At 35.4% G+C, this 18,722-nt stretch overlaps 1 protein-coding gene across 10 annotated transcripts in view; it reads left to right on the top strand.

Annotated features, from left to right (window-relative positions):
• The window catches only part of LOC141575733 (ankyrin repeat domain-containing protein 26-like), a 48,742-nt gene that overhangs the window by 11,693 nt on the left and 18,327 nt on the right, over window positions 1-18,722 (top strand). For 5 of the 10 annotated variants that reach the window (XR_012503501.1, XM_074355756.1, XM_074355751.1 and 2 more), the window contains exons 10-21: window positions 1,784-1,812; window positions 1,993-2,065; window positions 3,849-4,103; window positions 5,698-5,771; window positions 6,926-7,666; window positions 9,754-9,908; window positions 10,408-10,575; window positions 12,929-12,962; window positions 13,240-13,381; window positions 15,534-15,744; window positions 16,913-17,096; window positions 17,943-18,080. Coding sequence is in view for 9 of the 10 variants with exons in the window: in XM_074355756.1 (XP_074211857.1) it covers window positions 1,784-1,812; window positions 1,993-2,065; window positions 3,849-4,103; window positions 5,698-5,771; window positions 6,926-7,666; window positions 9,754-9,908; window positions 10,408-10,575; window positions 12,929-12,962; window positions 13,240-13,381; window positions 15,534-15,744; window positions 16,913-17,096; window positions 17,943-18,080 (2,204 nt within the window). In the remaining variant the exon portion in view is untranslated. Of the gene's footprint in view, window positions 1-1,078; window positions 1,161-1,356; window positions 1,490-1,783; window positions 1,813-1,992; window positions 2,066-3,848; window positions 4,104-5,697; window positions 5,772-6,925; window positions 7,667-9,753; window positions 9,909-10,407; window positions 10,576-12,928; window positions 12,963-13,239; window positions 13,382-15,533; window positions 15,745-16,912; window positions 17,097-17,942; window positions 18,081-18,722 lie in introns of those variants that run through there. The other 5 variants (XM_074355758.1, XM_074355759.1, XM_074355754.1 and 2 more) reach the window with 5 other exon arrangements.

Below are 18,722 nucleotides of genomic sequence, written 5' to 3'. Positions count from 1 at the left end.
AAGAGGAAGAGAGCAGGGTGCCTTCCGGGGAGGTCAGGGGAGCTGGAGCCTGGTAAAGAGTCCCCTGAAAAGTCTGCAACTCCTGATGCAGCTTTTGGGGAAGTGTTACAGTGAGACGCATGCGGCTGGATTTCAGAGGGATGAGTTAAGTCCGAGTGCTGTAGAAGCAGACTCGGTATAGACTGGAGTTTCTCAAATTTTAGTCACCTGGGGACCCAGTGAAAAGTGCACATTCTGAGCAGTGGGTCTGCGTTTCTAGCAAGCTCTTAGGTGATGCCCTTGTTTCTGGTCTTCAGATCACACTCAGAGGGTAGACTTGTGTTTACGGGAGTCTGGAAGAAGAGCCACTGGGGAGTTAAAGACAACAGCAACAAGGAAAAGCATGATTTTGTTTTTCTTTCTGAGCACGTTCATAGCCAGAGGGAGGCAAAGAGTTGAAGTAGAAATTAGAGATGTAAGATAGTGCTGCTAAGCAGAGAGGAAAAAGAAGTGGTGGGGATCGTCCATCAAAAGAATAGAAAAGGGGAAGAATTAAGACCACAGGTGTAGATGTACCTTTGAAGAGGAAAGTGAAAGGAAGGAAGGAGGAAAAAAAGGCAGCAGGTAGGTGATCTTGGAATTGAGGAGGAAACTTGAGAGAACTCCTTTTCGATGGCGTCAGTGTATTTGCACTGAAGCCAGATTAGATCATTGCCACTCCAGAGAATACTGGAATCAGGAGGGGGCCTAGAATTGGGGTAAACCACAGCCACTCCTCCTATCAGGCTGCGAAGATATATGTTGTATTAGTATTTGTTATTCAAATGAGATTAACTTGAATATGAAGCATTGATTGCTTTTTTTTTGTTTGTTTCAGGATACCTAATTTTTTGATAAGATAGTTGTTTCACAAAAATCCTTGTAAACATTAGCCTGATTTACCAAACCAAACTAATTTTGGAAACAAAAGAAATTAATAGGGTTCATTCCATAAATGCTAACGTTGTTATTTTCAGTGAATACGGCACAGGTTTTGAAATATAAAAGACTTTTAGTATCTAATAATTCTGTGGCAATTAAAATTTTTTTTGATCACCAGATTTCAATATTGAAAACTCAGTATACATTCTTTCTTGCATGAGTGGATCAAGAAACTTGGATGGCTAGAGGATCCAAGAAATGTAGGCATACCAACAGCCCATGTGGGTATGGGAAAAATATTTTTATGAACTATTATTCTACAAGTGTGTATCCAAGCCGATCAATTCATATCACTTTCTCTGATGAGAAGTGAATTGCACATACAAATGGACTGCCGTCACAGCTGTGGACTTCCTAAATCGCAGAACGAATTGAAGAGTATGATAAGTACTTGTAGACTCATGGTGTCAGGCGCACGAAAGATGTGCTGCTGCGTTTTACCGTCAGCTTTCACATTTGTCTTCTTGGAGCCGTGACTTGTTCCTCTGATTGGAGATCGCGTTTCTCCTCAGGCAGCAAGTTCACACTGGTACATGTGCACGTTTCTGTTTTATAAATAAGTCACTTGAAACATAATCGTGCTTTTGAGATCTTAACTGCATGTTCTGTTAAGCCTGTATTCCTGCTCTTCATTGAGTGTCTATAATGGACTCATGTTTCTGTCTTGTTGCTGTCCTAACTGCCCCTGAAAAACAAGACACCGAAACCTAACGTGTCCATTTCCAAAGCAAGCATGAGGATTGCACTCAGTACTAACTGTGTGAATGGATAGTTGGCTTTCATATTTACATATAATTGATTATGTGTCCCTTTTGGCTTTTAGATTCTACTGAAAAATATCCTCACTTGAAGGTAAAAACTTTTATACTTTTATCTTGATATTTTTTTTTTAATGAGGGTACTGGGAATTTAGCTTAGGACCTCATGCACTGCTAAGCAGGCACTCTACCACTGAGCTAGACCCCCCCGAATTATTACTACAGATTGTATCAAATGTACATTATTAATCGGTTTGTTTCAAAAACCATTCAGCCTGCAGTTGGAGTGAAAGATTCTGTTCCTAATAAAACAGGAGAAATGAAGAATTTACAAACATTCAAATCAGGTAAATTTTGCAATACAAATTTAAGTCTGAAGAGAAGTACAGTCTTCTTATTCCTAATTCCTTTTATTTCTTCAAATTTAATTGAAAGATGACATAAATGCGGCAGATGTTATTATTGGTATCCATGTTGGAAAAATATATATAAGCATAAGAAATAGACTTTTAAAATGTCAGCTTTGATTTGGATGTTTCTGTTGATGCTGGGAGACACTAAAGTGCTCAGCTTGGAGTCCCTATACTTCTCAGGGATTCTGAGAGATTGATTATTAGGTTCTAAGATTTTTCCAGAGTTTTAAAATGCTTAATTGAATTCTGACCTTTATGTAGGGTAAAGCTTCACTTGCTAACATGTCAGTCATATTTGACTTTATTTCATCTAGTGCTACCACATTGATGATATTTATTTATTTCTGTATTTATTTATTAATGAAGGTCCTAGGGATTGAACCCAGAACCTTGTGCATGATAAGCATGTGCTCTACCACAGAGTTATTTCCCTAGCCCAAAGGTCTTAAGCCAACTGGATGTTTTGATTAGCATGCTCTCTCTCTCTCTCTCCCTCTCCCTCTCTCTCCCTCTCTCTCTCTCTGTGTGTGTGTGGTGTCTTTGATTATTAAAAATGATGGAAGTAATTAGTCCTACCTTAATGTTTGGTAGATACGATCTTTTAAAACAATAATCCTAAAAGTTTTTGGATTTAGGATATTTTTTATACTATTAAAAATTATTGAGAATTCTGAAGAACTTTTAAGTGGGTTGTATCTATTGATGTTTAGTATATTAGAAAATAGAACTGAAAAATTAAAAAACAAGCACACACAAACATTCCATTAGCCATTAGAGCTATGATGTTACCACATGTCATGTGTCTGGAAACCTCCACTGCACACTTAACAAAAAATGAGAATGAAAATAGCATTCAGTATTATTGTGAAAATAGTTTTGACCTCCTGGACTCCCTAGATGGAGGGAACATGGGGCTTCAGGGCTTCTCAGATGACACTTGAGAACTGCTGTTTTAAACAGGGTTCATGGGTGTGAAATAATAAAGGGGCCCTTGTGATGAAGTGGGCTTTAAAGTTCACTTATACATTTCTTGCCTTTTTTTCTTTAACTTGTCTTAAAAAGTTTGAATCTGACAACTTAATTCTTTTTAAAAAAGGAAAACATTTTTGTTATATATTTCCTGTCTCGTGGCACTCTGTACTCTTTGGACCTAGTTTGTACCTAGATTTACCCTATTTTTATATGGAAAAAATTAGTCACTCAAGGCTATCCTTTCTTATATAAATTTATGATGTTTATCCACGGCTTAAGAATTCTGAAGATATTGGTACATTGAGGAAAGACTGTCTCATTGTAATTTAAGTAGTACCATTCAGTAAAAGTTTTCTTAAAGCCCACGTCTCTAGGACTCAATACTGTCATGCATATTTAAACATCCAGTAAATGGCTGGTTAGACATACATTTTGTTAATGAAAAAATTCATATGTTGAAGAATCATAATTATTCCTAAAGCTCTTATGGAATACTGACTGTTTTATAGAGAGTGATGAGTGAATCCAAATTAGTAATACTAGAAAATTAAACTTAGAAAAAAGAGACAGTGGTTCCCTATATGGACAGCAATGACATGTAAAGTACAACCAGCTGGGAAGGAGCAGTGTGTTTGGGGGAGAGGAGGGCTTGGGGCTGCGGATGTGGGGCTGCTGCTCTGGGAAGAGAATTTGTAAAAGTTTGTATTGTTATTCACATTCTAATAAGTGGAAACTTTGTTTTCAGGTTCTTCAGACTGGGATTCTACTAGTCTGAGCCTCAATAATAAGGCTGGTCAAAGAGCCGAGCATTTGAAAGTTGACAAATGTCCGTTGGTATCACAATCAGTGACCACAAACCAGTCAGCACCCACAGAACTGAGGCAGACGGCCCTGGTAGATAAAGACCGGGTGAATATTGGAGCCGTGTCTCTGTCAGAAAATGCAGCACTCCGTGGCCTGTGTGAGTCACAGCTGCCAGAGAAGAGAAGCAGCAAAGAAGGTAATAAAGCAGCATAGAGAACTAGCCATAGTCTACCTGTGCGTGGCTTCACCACACTCCGACTTTGCAGAAATCATTTTGTGGCAGGATCTCCTTTGTGTTTACTCCTTTTATGCAACCTACAACCAGACAATACCTTTTGGCATGACATTTACATTCATCCTCTGACCAAAGCAACATATTAAATAGCAAAGAGAATTAGGTGAAAGTAAGTTCGTTCAGAGTAGTATTTAGCACACTCCTGAGAGTGGGTAGGAGGATGATGTCTAGAGCTTTGTGAGTAGTTGGGAAACCTAGGTGGACATCCAAAGATTCCCTTCTCAAAGTATGGTTTCTTAGCTTTATTTTTATCTAGCTCTGAATTTATAAATATTTGTTATAGCTATAGTCAGTGTAACTGAAAAAGCACCTCTGCAACTAAATATCAAAGTATTTCTAGTATATTCTCTGCCTTTCTGTATTTTAGAAGTGGCTTTCCCAGCAGTAGTGGCAGTCATTGGGATTTTGCTACACAGGACCTCCTTCTTAACTGTGTCCACACAGTATATCAGCTTGTTTTATTATTTTTAATGGATTGATGGGTCGAAAAGGATATTGGTTTTTAAGGAGTGCTTTATCACTTAAAAATAATATATGGGATATCAATTCTAATTCTTCTAGGATACCCAGTCTGTTGATTAACCATATCTAATATGGGTTCTACTTTATATACCAATGAATTTAGTGCCTTAATCAGTGATATAATCAGAGCTGTAGTAATAAGTCATACAATATTTTTTCTGCTCCTATAGTTTTATCTTTTCTTTCCTTACCTGCAGAATTAATGTTGTATTTACAAAAGATTCTCAGTTATCTCCTATAGTAGTGACTACAAGCTCTAAACTCAAAGTTTTTCTAATAAATACTGTTTATACACAGATACTTTTAAGAGTTTGTCCTCTACAGCATGGGAGCAAAGAGGATAGACATGTAAAGAAATAGTTTACAGTTCAGCTGGTGAAGACACACTAGAAAAATCTGTGAGGTACCAAGGTAGCTCCAAGGAAAGAGATCCCTGTGTCTCTGTGGAAAGACAGCTGCAATCAAGGAGGACTTCACAGAGCAGCTGAGTCTTCAAAGAGGAAAAGGAACTTGTCAGAACAATAGAGGGAAACATTTCAGGTTAAGGAAAGATAAAAGCATAAAAAGTAACAGTAATTTTGGAAACCATGAATAACATGGCTCTTGAAGCTTGGTATGTTGTTAAAAAGGTACTGTTAGGAGGGGAGAATAGAGTCTATCGTGACTTTGTATATTTCTACTGTATTTTTAAATTTTGTTTTATTTCTCTTTATTTTGTTCATGTCTGGTGAATCAATTTGTGAGTGAAACTTTGAGATGTTTGTATGCCTTTATCTGGTAACATCTAGTATTTCCCAAATAGTTTGTTGAAGTTTTAGATAGTTAGAAGTAGTTCTTAAAGAAGTAAATATCCAGCTAAAGATTAAGCTTAATTTAAACTGTCAATTGATGAAATGTTTGTTTTTATAAAGATGATGCCTTTTATCTAGCTGTTCTAAGTAGTGAAGTTTAACTAAGCATATTCATTTTTCAGCAGACCCAGACTTACAAAGGGCATCTGAGGAAGAGCAAGAAAGACTTGATGGGAGTGAAAATAACCTCTCACAGGTATGTGAAAATGTAAATTTAAACTTCTGGTTTATATTGTTTTCTGTGCTTTAATAACAGTTATTCAAATTCAAAAGAAATTGCCTTTCAAACTAGACTTTTAGAGTCAATAAATAATTATTTAATATTTAGTTTTGAATAGCATTTTATCTAATTACAAAACTTAAAGTATTGTTAGGATCTATAGCAATTTATAGTTAAATTTTATCCTTGGAATTGAGGCAAAAAACCTTCCTGAATATTGTTTACTTCTTCCATTTTTATAATTTCCACACATGATAAAGAAGGTGATATCAAATATTAAATCATGTGATATAAGCAGTTGAAATTGTAAATAATATAGCAGTGATGGCCACCGAGTTAGTTTCATGTAAGGAACAGTCATTCCCAGTGGTCCAAAATTTGCAGTTTCAAATTGCAAGTCATTGATGCCAAGATGAAAGATTTCTTCTGTCTTGTGATCTCTATGTAATCGATTTCAGAATCTACAATCAGGGAGAGAATAGGGGTCATAGAGTCAACCCAACTGCCTAGTAAGAGAATCAAACCTTCCAGGATTGGACCTTTATTGTTAGGGAAGAAACAAAAACTTTCTAATTTATTTCATTTCAGGGTAGGAAACCAATAAATATTATTAAAAATGCTTTCATTCACTCTCACTAGTGAATGTTAGAGTATAATATAACTCAGTGGATGCAGAGAATACATATTGAGATAGATCACTATCATAGTGTATTGTTTGCATTAAAATTCAGGAATTTGTTCCTCTTTCTGATTGATGTTAATTGATTTTGGCACCTAATAATTTACAGTTTGCTTATTCTCCAGTTATTAGTCCTTTAAAAAAAATCTTTACATGCACTGGAGGGGCTCACTATTTAAAGTACGAGAGGTGAAATATTTTTTAGTGAGGAAATCTTTGTAATGTTAAAAATCTAATCTCTTAAATCTTGGTAGATTTAACACGTGTGAATTGTTTAGTTCAAACAAACAGTGACAAAGTTAGGTTTCTGAGTTCCTGTTTTTCTCCTATTTCAAGGCTAAGGCAAGTTATGTTTCACTTCTTAGTTTGTGAGTAGCCCAACATACATTACGAAGTTTGTTAAATTTTAATTATTTTCTAATTTTTCTTTATCTGTACTTGACTACTTAAGGATAAATGTGCTTCACAAGCACGTACTGTGAAAGAAAAGAAATCTGAAGATCAAATCAACCAGATTAATCTTTCACTTGTGCATCTGCAAAAAACGCCTAGAGAACCAGAAGTGAATAAGGAAAATGACAGAAAGGACGTACCTGTATCTTCAAAACATTCTTGTGTGGAGAAGCATGAGGACATGTGGGTCAAACAAGGCAAATTCGACTGGAAACATAATTCAGAATTTATCACAAAGAAGTCAAACCAGAAAATGAGTAAAATCCATGAAAAAGGCAAAATTACTTTTCATCATAAGGTAGTGCCGCTACCTGACAACTCTGAACTACATGGTGACTTAAAGGAACTACCTTCCAACGTGACAGATAATACATTTGATTTTGAGGAAAAGGATGCACCTGGAGCCTCTGTCTCTATAGGATTCCAGGCAGTCTCTGAACACAAAGAGCCCAGACTTAAAAATGTATTTCCATGTTATTCCAAGTCTGAGTCAAGAAAGTATGGTTGCCAGTCATCTTCAAAACTTTATTTAAATGAAAATAAGTTGGATGAAAATGATAAGCCAGACATTGAACACGTTTTTAACAAAACTGAGGAGAGTTTTCGTAATGACAGAGAAAATGAAGTAAGGAACCGAGTTCCATTTACAGTGAATGAAGACCAAGAATTTGCTACAAAAAGAAAACCAAAAAGGAGCCAAAATACTCACTGGAAATCAGACATTGGACGTGCACCTCAGGTAAGTGACCCAAAAAGCCTTTTTGGTTTGTGGCTGACCTCTCCAGTGAGATGAAACACATGATTCAAATAGAAAGTCACAATATGTCTGCTGTTTCAAATACTTGTAAGAAAACCAAACCAATACAAGACCAGCTCCAGAAGCCATTGCTTGCAGATAACTGCGGTGCTAGTAATTCTAAAATCATGGACCCTGAATTAGGAAATGTGAGTTCTTCTCCATCAAATGGTAACAGAACATCCAAAGTATATCTAAAAGAGTTACACCAAGATATGGAAAGGTTTAACAATGAGGTAGGCATGTTACAAGTAGAATTCCTGGCTTTGGAAAAAGAAAATTCAGCTTCAAAAAGAGGTAGAGTTTCCTTTGCTACTGCTCTTGTTTTTTTCTCTATATCAATAATCTCTTCCATTCTGATCCATACTTGATCTGATTTTCCACTTAGGAAAATAGCCTATGTATAAAATGGGGTCATCTAAATATGTAATCGTGTAGAAACAGACTATTTCTGCCATCTAAATAACAGGAACTCAGGGAAGTATTTTCCTGGGTTTTGTTCCTTAATCAACCTAAGTCTCTGTGCCAGTCTTTCGTATGAAGTGGGAAAGTAATTTAGCTTTGTGCCACATGACCTTCTGAGCCGGAATAAACGCAAGTGAAATAGCTTAAGAAATATAATATGCTCAAGGGTTTTGTTTTTTTGTTTTAATCTATTGGCTTAAATGTAAGTTGCACATCCATAGAATGGGAAGGAAGCAGTGACTGAGAGAAGGGATATAAGCACACGCTCTCACTAAACTGATCCGTGTGTTGTGCGTTAGTGAGTACAGGCTTCTCTGTTTTACTGATCACTGGACACTTAGAATTCCATCATGGTCACTTTGAGATATTCTTAAGAATACATGTGCTCCCACATACTCTTGAGTCACCACTTCCGGGTGTTTCTGTTGAGGCAGACACTTACATTATATTATTTAATAAAATGTAGGAAGTTTTGACATGTATGATTCTATCATATAGGTAGTATGAACCCACAGCAAAAAAAATTCACTATTTATCTCCAAAGGAGAAAACTTGAGTTTTGAGAAACTTGAGTTTTGAGATGCACTGAATGATTTTTTTTAGTTCTAGTAATAGATTTTTAAAATGTGTGTGTTCTTTTGTGTGAGGTGCAAAGAGTGTTAAAGATGGAAATCTGAAGGTGTTCCCCTTTAATAGAAAAAGGAGATGAGCCCTGCCCCCAACTTTGCCGAAGTCACACTTATCTGATCAATTTGATGAATTTATTTGGTAGCTTATTAGATTCAGTGTTACAGAATTGTATCATCTCTTTTGACACCGTAAAATGCTGGGGAATACTGCTTTAGGGAACTTGGACAAATCACTTAACCTTTCTTGGTTGTGTTCCCGTTTTCAGTAAACAGTGGGGCTAAGGTAGATCACTCATTACTCCTATGCCGTCTAGCTATAAAATGGCCATGGTTATTGAATGTGAAATTGGGAAGCATTATTCCTTCTGCAGAATTCCACACTAACTGGCAATTCATCAGTTTCACTCTGCTCCTTTCGGTAAACATGGGTTTATATGTTTTATTAAACACCACATTTTGATACCCCGGGATCCAAATGAAACAAGAATTATAAAAAGTAGTGGGGAAAGGATAGCTTTAGCACAGAAAGAAGAATGTTTCCTTTCTGTTACTGAAGCACCAAGGTTCAACATCTTCTAAATCTGGCTGTTTAATACAAAATCTTGGTGGTAAAGACAGAAGAGGACAAATTTTATGCCTTTGTCTTTCTATTTCTCTGTCTCTGCCATTCACATGGGGAAGAGTGGATGTAAGAGCACAACATTCAGAAAGTCCTTTTTGAAATTTTGGAAATTCTGTTTCTTTTCCTCAAACAGAAAGAAGCAGAATTTACAAACATTCCAATGACTTGAAATGATAAAAATTAAAATAAGCACAAAAATATCTTAATCAATTGAAATCAGGGCAAACTCTGAGTCAAATGATAAAGTGAATGATAACAAAGTCTTTATAATGAATAAAGTAATAATTACCCTTTGTATCAAACTTTCACTGAAGGTTGAAGTAGAAGAGAACAGGAGCAAAAGTGGTGAACTGAAAGGATCAGAAACCATATGTGATGGCAGCTATCATGAAGGATTAACTCAGCAGAGGAAGAGGGGAAAAACTGATGACCAGCGGTTTCCTGCTCTGCAGAAAGGAGATTCTGATAGGTAAGCCTATATCAGTATTCAGCAGTAGGTAATTATTCTTTTCCTATATGTTGTTCAGAATTTCTTCCCAGACTCATCTCTCTACTTGCTTCCATATATTTTGTACTCTTCCTTCCAGGTTCCTAGGACACACCTAAATGCCATGTGCCTAATCTTTGTGCTCACATTCTAATCTCTTAATCTCTTAAGTAGAATAATTTCCTCCTGTCTCTTTTGCTCATGATTCCTGTTTATTTCCCCTCTTCTGTAAAGCCTTCCTCATGCTCACTTTACTTTCATATGTCAGCTCTTGCGTATCACATTGTATCATAATTGTAAATCTGTCTTTGAAGCAAGAATTTGTGTTTCCTTGCATATGGTTGGCACTTGTTAACCATTTTGTGAATTAATAAATGATTGAAGATGGGTAAGAGTTGGAATTTTACAAAAATTGTTTTTTTTTTAATTTATCAGTAGAATTATATTTTAAAAATAGGCTTTTTTATGGATTGTTTTAAAGTAGCTGTCCTGGCTTGCACATGAAGGGAGTAAAGAATGAAAGTGGAAAACGGACATTAAAAGCATCTGTGACTTCACGTGTATTTGCGAAGACTGCCTCGCTGGCTGGTGGTCTCCTACACAGGAATGACAACAGCAGTTTAAGTGAAGGAGATCAAGGTTGTGGCAGGTAAAACCTACAAATTCTTTATTTCTAGCTGAAGACGTATTAGCAGTGATTACCTTCTCTGGAAATAGAACAGCAGCATATAGTGCACAGGCCAAAGCAAGAGGATTCTCACCTGTGTCGGAGGAACTCTGCCGAAAGGCTAAGATGAGGACAAGTGCCTTTGACCGGAAGTAGTTTCAGTAATACGTCCCCAGGGAAGCCGGTCTGCAGGGAATCAGTGTGAACAGCCCCTCAGAGGACATTCCCTGGGAAGGCAGGAGAGGACTGGGTGATAAGTGAAGGGGAACGTGGGGCTTGTGGGGGTTCCCTTTCTTTTTTTAATGATGAGATGATAGTTTGTAGGGGATGTCTCTGTGCTGTTGGATGCGATTCCATAGAAGACGTGTTTTTCAATTTAACTTTGTTTGAATTTCTGATATTAGAAAGTGTATTGATTGTACTGTTATCTTTAAAATACTGTAGTAAAGTATTCATGTATGGTATTGTAAGGCTTATTCATTAGTTCTGAATCGTAATATTCTTACACAATTGAATATGCAGATAATGACTTTAAAGTTACACCATTGTCCATAGATTTTTAAAAAATTGTATACTCATAATGACTATACAAACACTTAGGCCATACTGAATAGGGTTTAATCATTCCTTGATGATTCTAGATTTTATAGTGTCCTTGACAGTATCATCATGAGTGGCTATGGTTTTGTATGCTATTACAAAATACCAGATTATATTAATATTTGTTTAGATTCTAGGAAGAAGGGGAAGATTTTGTTTATATACGATAGAATAATAAACTGTTAACAATCTATCACAGATGATTACTTTTGGATTACTAAGTTCTAAATTAAAAAAGCCATCATGCTCCATAAGGACCTGTCAAATGCATGAACAAACAGCTGAATGGATAATGAATGCCCGCTGATTAATGTCTTTAGCAAAAGCAAATCTTTATTAAAAGTAGATTTCCAGTATTGCCTAGGTCTAAAGTCTTTTTATTTTTAAAAAATAGGTGTTAAGATTCAGAAATTATTATTATTTTGACATTTTTTTATTGAATCATAGTCGTTTTGCAATGTTGTGTCAAATTCCAGTGTAGAGCACAATTTTTCAGTTATACATGAACATACATAGATTCATTGTCACATATGTTTTTCACTGCGAGCTACCACAATGTCTTGTGTATATTTCCCTGTTCTGTAGAGTATAATCTTGTTTATTCTACATTTTGAAATCCCAGTCTGTCCCTTCCCACCCTCCTCCCCCTTGGCAAACACAAGTTTGTATTCTATGTCTATAAGTCTGTTTCTGTTTTGTATTTGTTTTGTTTTGCTTTTGTTTTTAGATTCCACATATGAGTGATCTCATATGGTTTTTTTCTTTCTCTTTCTGGCTTACTTCACTTAGAATGACATTCTCCAGGAGCATCCATGTTGCTGCAAATGGCGTTATGTTGTTGGTTTTTATGGCTGAATAGTATTCCATTGTATAAATACACCTACCACCTCTTCTTTATCGAGTCATCTGTTGATGGACATTTAGGCTGTTTCCATGTCTTGGCTATTGTAAATAGTGCTGCTATGAACATTGGGGTGCAGGTGTCATTTTGAAGTAGGGTTCCTTCTGGACATATGCCCCAGAAATTATTACTTATAATTATACCTAGACATAGAATAATGAGATTCATTTACTACATTAGTTAAAAGTGCTTAAAAGTAAATATTACTTTCTTAGCATACTGTGAAATGCAAGTATTGAAGCCAGATTGCCTGGGTTGGAATTCTGGGCAGACATAGGGGCTTCGACAAATGACTTAGCCTTTCTGTGCCTCATTTTCTTTCTGGGTAAAGTACCTGATGTATTACCTACCTCCCAGGATTGTTGTGAGGATTAAAATGTCTTTAAGACACGTAAAGTGGTGATAATAATGCACAGCAGTTGCACACTAAGTCCTCAAAAAAGCTGATGTCATGGTTATTAGAAAACGGTTTCTTTCATATAAGGACTTAAGTAATACTTTCCAAATAGGTTTTATTGCCATGAAAGCCAGTTTTTATTGAAAAAGACAACAAGAAGAAAATCCTGGTATATTTTTTCCTTTCAAATAATACAAGTAATTTTATGTTCTTCCTTTTCCTTTCCTTGTCTGCTTGATTTAAATTTAATACTTTGTTGATAATATTATTGATATGCTTTCTTTGTCCTTTAATGTTACTGTTTCCATTTTTTGTTTAATCCCTTTTATTGAAAATTATCAATGCAAAGGTTTTATATAAAAAAATAGATTTACACACTTCTTGTATTTTCAATATTTAGTATTTGGCTTAAAGGAATTGCTTTTTTCTTTTTTCAGGTCTTCAAAGAAAATGTCTACTAAAAAGGACAAGGTATAGTAAAATATTAATCAAAAATATTTTCTTGTAGTAAAAAAAATTTATAAAAGATAGAGTGGAAAAACAAAATCCTCCTTTGTTGTAGAGACATTTACTTAAAAATAATTTAGAAACATTATTGATAAAGTTAGCCTTTTGACGAAAATCAGTTGTTTGGAGAATTGTCTGTGTTTTTGCTCTCATAAAAAGATGGATATTTATCACCTCTGTACACTGAGCGTATTTTACAACTATGTTGGAGACACTGTGAAATAGCATTATTTATTTGTAGGTCACAGAGCAGGTGAATTCTGTGGATGACCTCGATGACTTAACTCTGGCACCGGAAACAGCTTCTGAGGATCACAAGTCGCTTTCCCTTAATTGTAAGAGTACCCTGAGGCTAATCGAACAACTTGGCCCGGAGAGTAAAGGTAGGACCCCCATATGACTACACAGCCTTTTTAAGTATCTCGTGGTAACCTTTGCACACCTAGTACTGCCCCAGGGAGCACAGCTCCGTTACAGTCTGCTGCGTCTCAGAAACCTGCTTTGTGTCAAAGCAGAAGCAGACGTGTTGTGCGCTGCCAGCCGGGGGCTGTGACCGTTCCCACTCCCTGTGCTTTCTGTTGACTCTGCTGCTCCTACGCCTTCACCCAAGGTCAGGGTATCACTGCTTCCCTCCTAGAACGCTGAAATCACCTCAGGATTTTCTTCTCCGCCGTTCCACCTCCTGGAACCTTGGTCTACGCCGCCAGCATGATTACTAGATAGTTTTTAAAATTCAGGTCTTTGTTAACCTCCTTGCCTAAAATCCAGCTCCTGCTTCTCGTAGCTCCATGGTTAAAGGCCACAGTCCTCTGGCTTCATCTTGTTTCCTTTTATTACCCTTCTTTCCACATGAATTTTAGAATCATCTTGTCAATGTGAAAAAAAAAAGTCTGCTAGTGTCCTGGAAATGAGATGTAGATCATGTTGAATCTGTAGATTAATTTGGGGAGAATTGACTTCTTAACAAAATGGAATTTTTAACCCTGAACAAAGTTCATTTCTCCATTTATATAGGTCTTCCTTGATTTTCTCAGTAATATTTTAAGAGTTTTTAGTGTCTGGGTCTTTCCATCTTTTATGTTTACCTGTATTTCTTATTTTTCAGTGCAGCTGTAAATAGTGTATTTTTACTTATTTGTTTCAAAATACTATATTTGAAATTTTAGTTTCTGATGATAGAAATATAGCTGATTTCTGTATACTGACTCTGTGCCCTCCAACCTGGCTGAACACATTTATTAGTTCTAGTAGCCTTTTTATGGATTCTCTCAGATTTTCTACGTAACCAAAGGTGGTCAAGATTTTTCTTCTTTAAACTACTGTCTTACTAAAGATAGTTCACATTTAAGACTTGCAGCCAATAAATACATTCTCTGTCACAGCTAATCAGCTCTGTCAGTGTTGCAACAAGAGTAGCCATAGACAATACACAAGTTAATGGACGTGGCTGTATTTCAGTAAAACTTTATTTACCAAAGCAAGCAACCCAGCCCACAGGTTGGAGTTAGCTGACTCGCTTCATGTAATCGTATTCCCCGCTGATTAGCAGACACTTTTACCTCTTCATTTCCCATCTAGATGCCTTTTGGTTCTTTATTTTGCCTGATTGCACTGGCTCCAGTACAGTGCTGAATAGAAGGAGTAAGAAAAGCCATTCCTGTCCAGTTCCTCACATTCTGGGAAAAGCGTTCCGTTTTTCACCATTGCGTATGGTGTCAGCTGTAGGGTTAGCATGGATCTTTGTCATAGTGAAGACGTTCCCTTGGTTCCTAGTTTGCTGGAAGTTTTTATCAGGAATAGATGCTGAGGTTTGGCAAGTGCCTCTTTTTATCCACTGACATGATCATATGGTTTCTTTTTTAGTTTGTTAATATGATGAATAACATTGATTTTTACGTGTTAAAACAGCCCTGCATTCTTGGGATACACCCCACTTGGTCGTGATGAATTTTCCTGTATTGTTGGATTTAATTTGCTAACGTTTTGTTTAGAATTTTTACCTCCATTTTCATGACATTAGTTTTCTTTCTTGTAATACCTTTGTCTGGTTTTGGATTCAGGGTAATGTTAGTTTTATAGAATGAGGACATAGTTCTTCCTCTTCGTTTTTCGAGGAGACTTTGTGTGGAATTGGTATTAAATTTTCCTAAAATATATGGTAGAATTCACCAGTGTAACCACTGAGACTGGAATTTTCTTTGTCGTAAGGTCTTTAAATAGGACTTTTGTTTTGGTTTTTAAGATATAGGGCTTTTTAGCTTATTTGTTCTTTCTTAATTGAGCTTTTGTAATTTCTCTCTTTCAAGGAATTTTACCCACTTCATCTGAATTGTCAAATTTATTTGCATAATGTTCATAATATTATTTTGTCATTCTTTTAATATCTGCAGAGCTTAGAAGAATGTCTTCCATGTTATAGATGCTCAATATCCATTTGTTCAATATATGGATGAATGAATGTGAAAATGCACAGTCCTTTATACACAAAAATTATTCATATATTTTGTTTCTATGTTTGTTTTCTTCCTAATGCAGATTCTGATAGGTTATTGAAAATTCAGGATCCAGTTCATTCATTCAGATCAATAGAACTGAAAGAATCTGACTGTGCACTACTTACAGGAAAAATTAAAGAAATGGAAAATAAGGTGAACTGGCTACAAGCAGAGCTGTTGAAAACAAGAGAAGCAAAATCACAGTTAAAACTTCAAAATGTGGAGTGGGAACGACAGCTCTGCAGCATGAGGTACTGAATTTCTTGGTTTTAAAGAAATATTTGAACTCTATATTTACTTTAATACTGTAGGTATGTAGGAAAAGTCTTAAAATTGCTAACTTACCTTTTGGGATTTTACAGGGGAGAAAATTTCATTAATATTGTGGAATATGAGACTCTTGGAAATAACAGCTATATATATATACACACACACTCATTCTATATTTGTTTAAAAAAATCTTTGGTCCTTATCTCAATTGTCCTCCAGAAAGTTTATATTACTTTACATTCCCACTTGCAGAATTATGAAATGACCATTTTTCTCAAGGCAGAAACTTTAAAAAAATTTATGCAGTTTGAATCTTAACATATGAATGGATGGACTAAAAAGTAAAGTGGAAAGTGATTACTGGTTAGTTTATTCAGCATCTCTCTCATACAGAGATAAGATTAGTTCAAAGGTCTATGCTGAAAGCACGGGTTACTCTTTATTTCTTAATTACTTAATAGGGATCCTGCCTTGTACCAAAAGGGATTTAAAAATGATTTACTAAAATAAATAATATTCAACAAGGTAAGTTCAAAGTGCTGCAAAAGAAGAAACATAAAGTGTAGGGCATCAGGGAGTAGACTCCCCAGCCTCACCTTGGATTATGCTAATTAGTGGGTCAGTGTTCTGGAAAAGACATCTGCGGATGTTACCTTCCCCTGGAGATCATGTAGGAGTCCCTGTAATATCTCATGAAGTTGAAATTTTATTTCTCATGAAATTATAAACCTGTTTCTAAATAGCAACTTCTCTTTTAATTAATAACTAAATTCTCTGTCCTAATGAAGGAGTAATTTATGACTATGTGGGGGGGAAAGGGTAATTTTCAATTCAAACCTTACTGAATAATTGCAAATTTTCTTTCCTACACTATTGACCAGAGTTACTCTTGACTGAAACTCAGTAGCATTATGTCTTTTCATTGCTACTTTTCAAATATATATATATATATATATACATATATATAGTCTATCTTTATGAAGAGATTGAAGTGAGAAATTTAAAATGTGAGACTTAAAAATGAAAAAAAAAATTGAGAACATAGAAATTCCATTGGGGTAATAAATCAGCATGTGAAGAACCAGATCATAAAATGAACTTTTTATTTTCTAACAAAATAAATTTTAAGGTAAGCATATTTCACTGCAGATTAACATTAGAACAAGAAACAAAGAAGAAGAAAAATGCTTATATATTATATGAAAACACTAAGGATGACTTAAAAAGAAAAGAGAAAGAATGCAATGAGCAAGTTTCCGCGAACCAAGAACTTGAAAGCACTGCCCGGGCACTAGAATGCAAACGGAAGAGCATAAGGAATAAACCAAACCAGGTAAATTAGTCTTAGGTGAAAATTGTGTATCTCTAACACTGTTTCATCAATATTATTTATAATATTCTTTTGAATTTATCTGTATTTTCATTTAAAACAAATAAAAATTATCTCATCCTAAACATGAACTATGACATTTAGAGCTTAACTTAATAATTTCTTGATGTTCTTGGCATCTAATAGATGCTCTGTGTCTTTTCTGAATGAAGGAATGGAAGTTAAATTGAGCTTAATCATTAACATAAGGATTGACGGTTTTGGTCCATTCAACAGAGTAACAAGTCTAATTCAAATCCATGTGTTAATTCTGGCTTTTTGAAGTTAAAATCCAGGCTGAATTGCCTTGAGACTGTGATGGAATTGGTTAAATGCCTTATAAAGAAATTTTCTTTCACTGGGATTTCAAAATTTGTAGATACCGACAGGAATATGCAGAATAGATAAACAAGATTATACTGTATAGCACAGGGAAATATATACAAGATCTTGTGGTAGCTCACAACAAAAAAAAGTCACAATGAATATATATATGTTCATGTACAACTGAAAAATTGTGCTCTCCACTGGAATTTGACACATTGTAAAATGACTATAACTCAATTTAAAAAGTGTTAAAAAATTTTTTCTTTCATGATACTGCATCCCTTGTGTTTTTGCTCTGTGATAAATTTAGCTGTCATATATATTAGAATTTGAGTTATTTATGTGCAGTAAAGATCCCTGTGCTTAAAAAGGCTACTTCTTTTTAACAGTTTAAAAAATTTTTTGTTTAAGATTCCCCTCGTAAGCTTTTTTTGACTTTTTTTCATGGTATAAAACCCCAAACCTAATGAAATATGTCTCCAGGTTTTAGAAGAGCAAAATGATGCTCAGAGACAACTTTCTCGAGAGCAGAATGCCAGAGTAATACAAGATGAAATCCTGGCCCATCATCTTTCCCAACAAAAGGAGGCAGAAGAGACTAACAAGAAAATGAATGCTGAGGTATTTTCTTTAGTCATCTTCAAACACGTGTGTGTATGAATTTGTATACTTACATAGTTTAAAAACCAATACTATAGGTATAGAAAGTATAGAGGGTTTTAAAAGCCTATATATGTAAATATATTTTCTGGGGGTTTCATTTCTGGTTCATTGGATAAAGCAATATTTTGAATTTAAATCCATTTGCCTGCAAAAGTGACATAGTGACATTCACAATGGCCTCATCCGAGGAGAGGCTGTTCATACTTCCTATAGGAATTGATGAACTTTCCATGATCTCAAAACTGTTGCTACTAACAGCAGGCATTCTAGTTTCTGGCAGTGATCTCACTCCTTTGATAGATGAATGGAGAGGTTACTTTATCATTTCCACTGATGGTAAGGAGGAAAAAGTATAGCCAGTTCAGAAACCATAGTCTGGGTGTCGTTCTCCTACGTGTGATAAAAAGTAATGCTCTGCTCCATGTGGTATGCGATTTCAGTACAAGGAGCTTTTGAATATAGTGACATACCATAATCTATACTTAGTGATAATTGATCAGTATTTTATTTTTAATAAAACAGTTCACTGTATTTCCCTGCTACTTCACATCCATTACTGTTATAAACACCATGAAGAAGAAATAAAAATTATTGCAGAAG

Source organism: Camelus bactrianus, chromosome 31 (assembly GCF_048773025.1).
Source record: "Camelus bactrianus isolate YW-2024 breed Bactrian camel chromosome 31, ASM4877302v1, whole genome shotgun sequence".
Classification (NCBI taxonomy): domain Eukaryota; kingdom Metazoa; phylum Chordata; class Mammalia; order Artiodactyla; family Camelidae; genus Camelus; species Camelus bactrianus.
The sequence above is the reverse complement of the archived record's forward strand: the minus strand, read 5'-3'. Positions and strand labels throughout refer to the sequence as shown.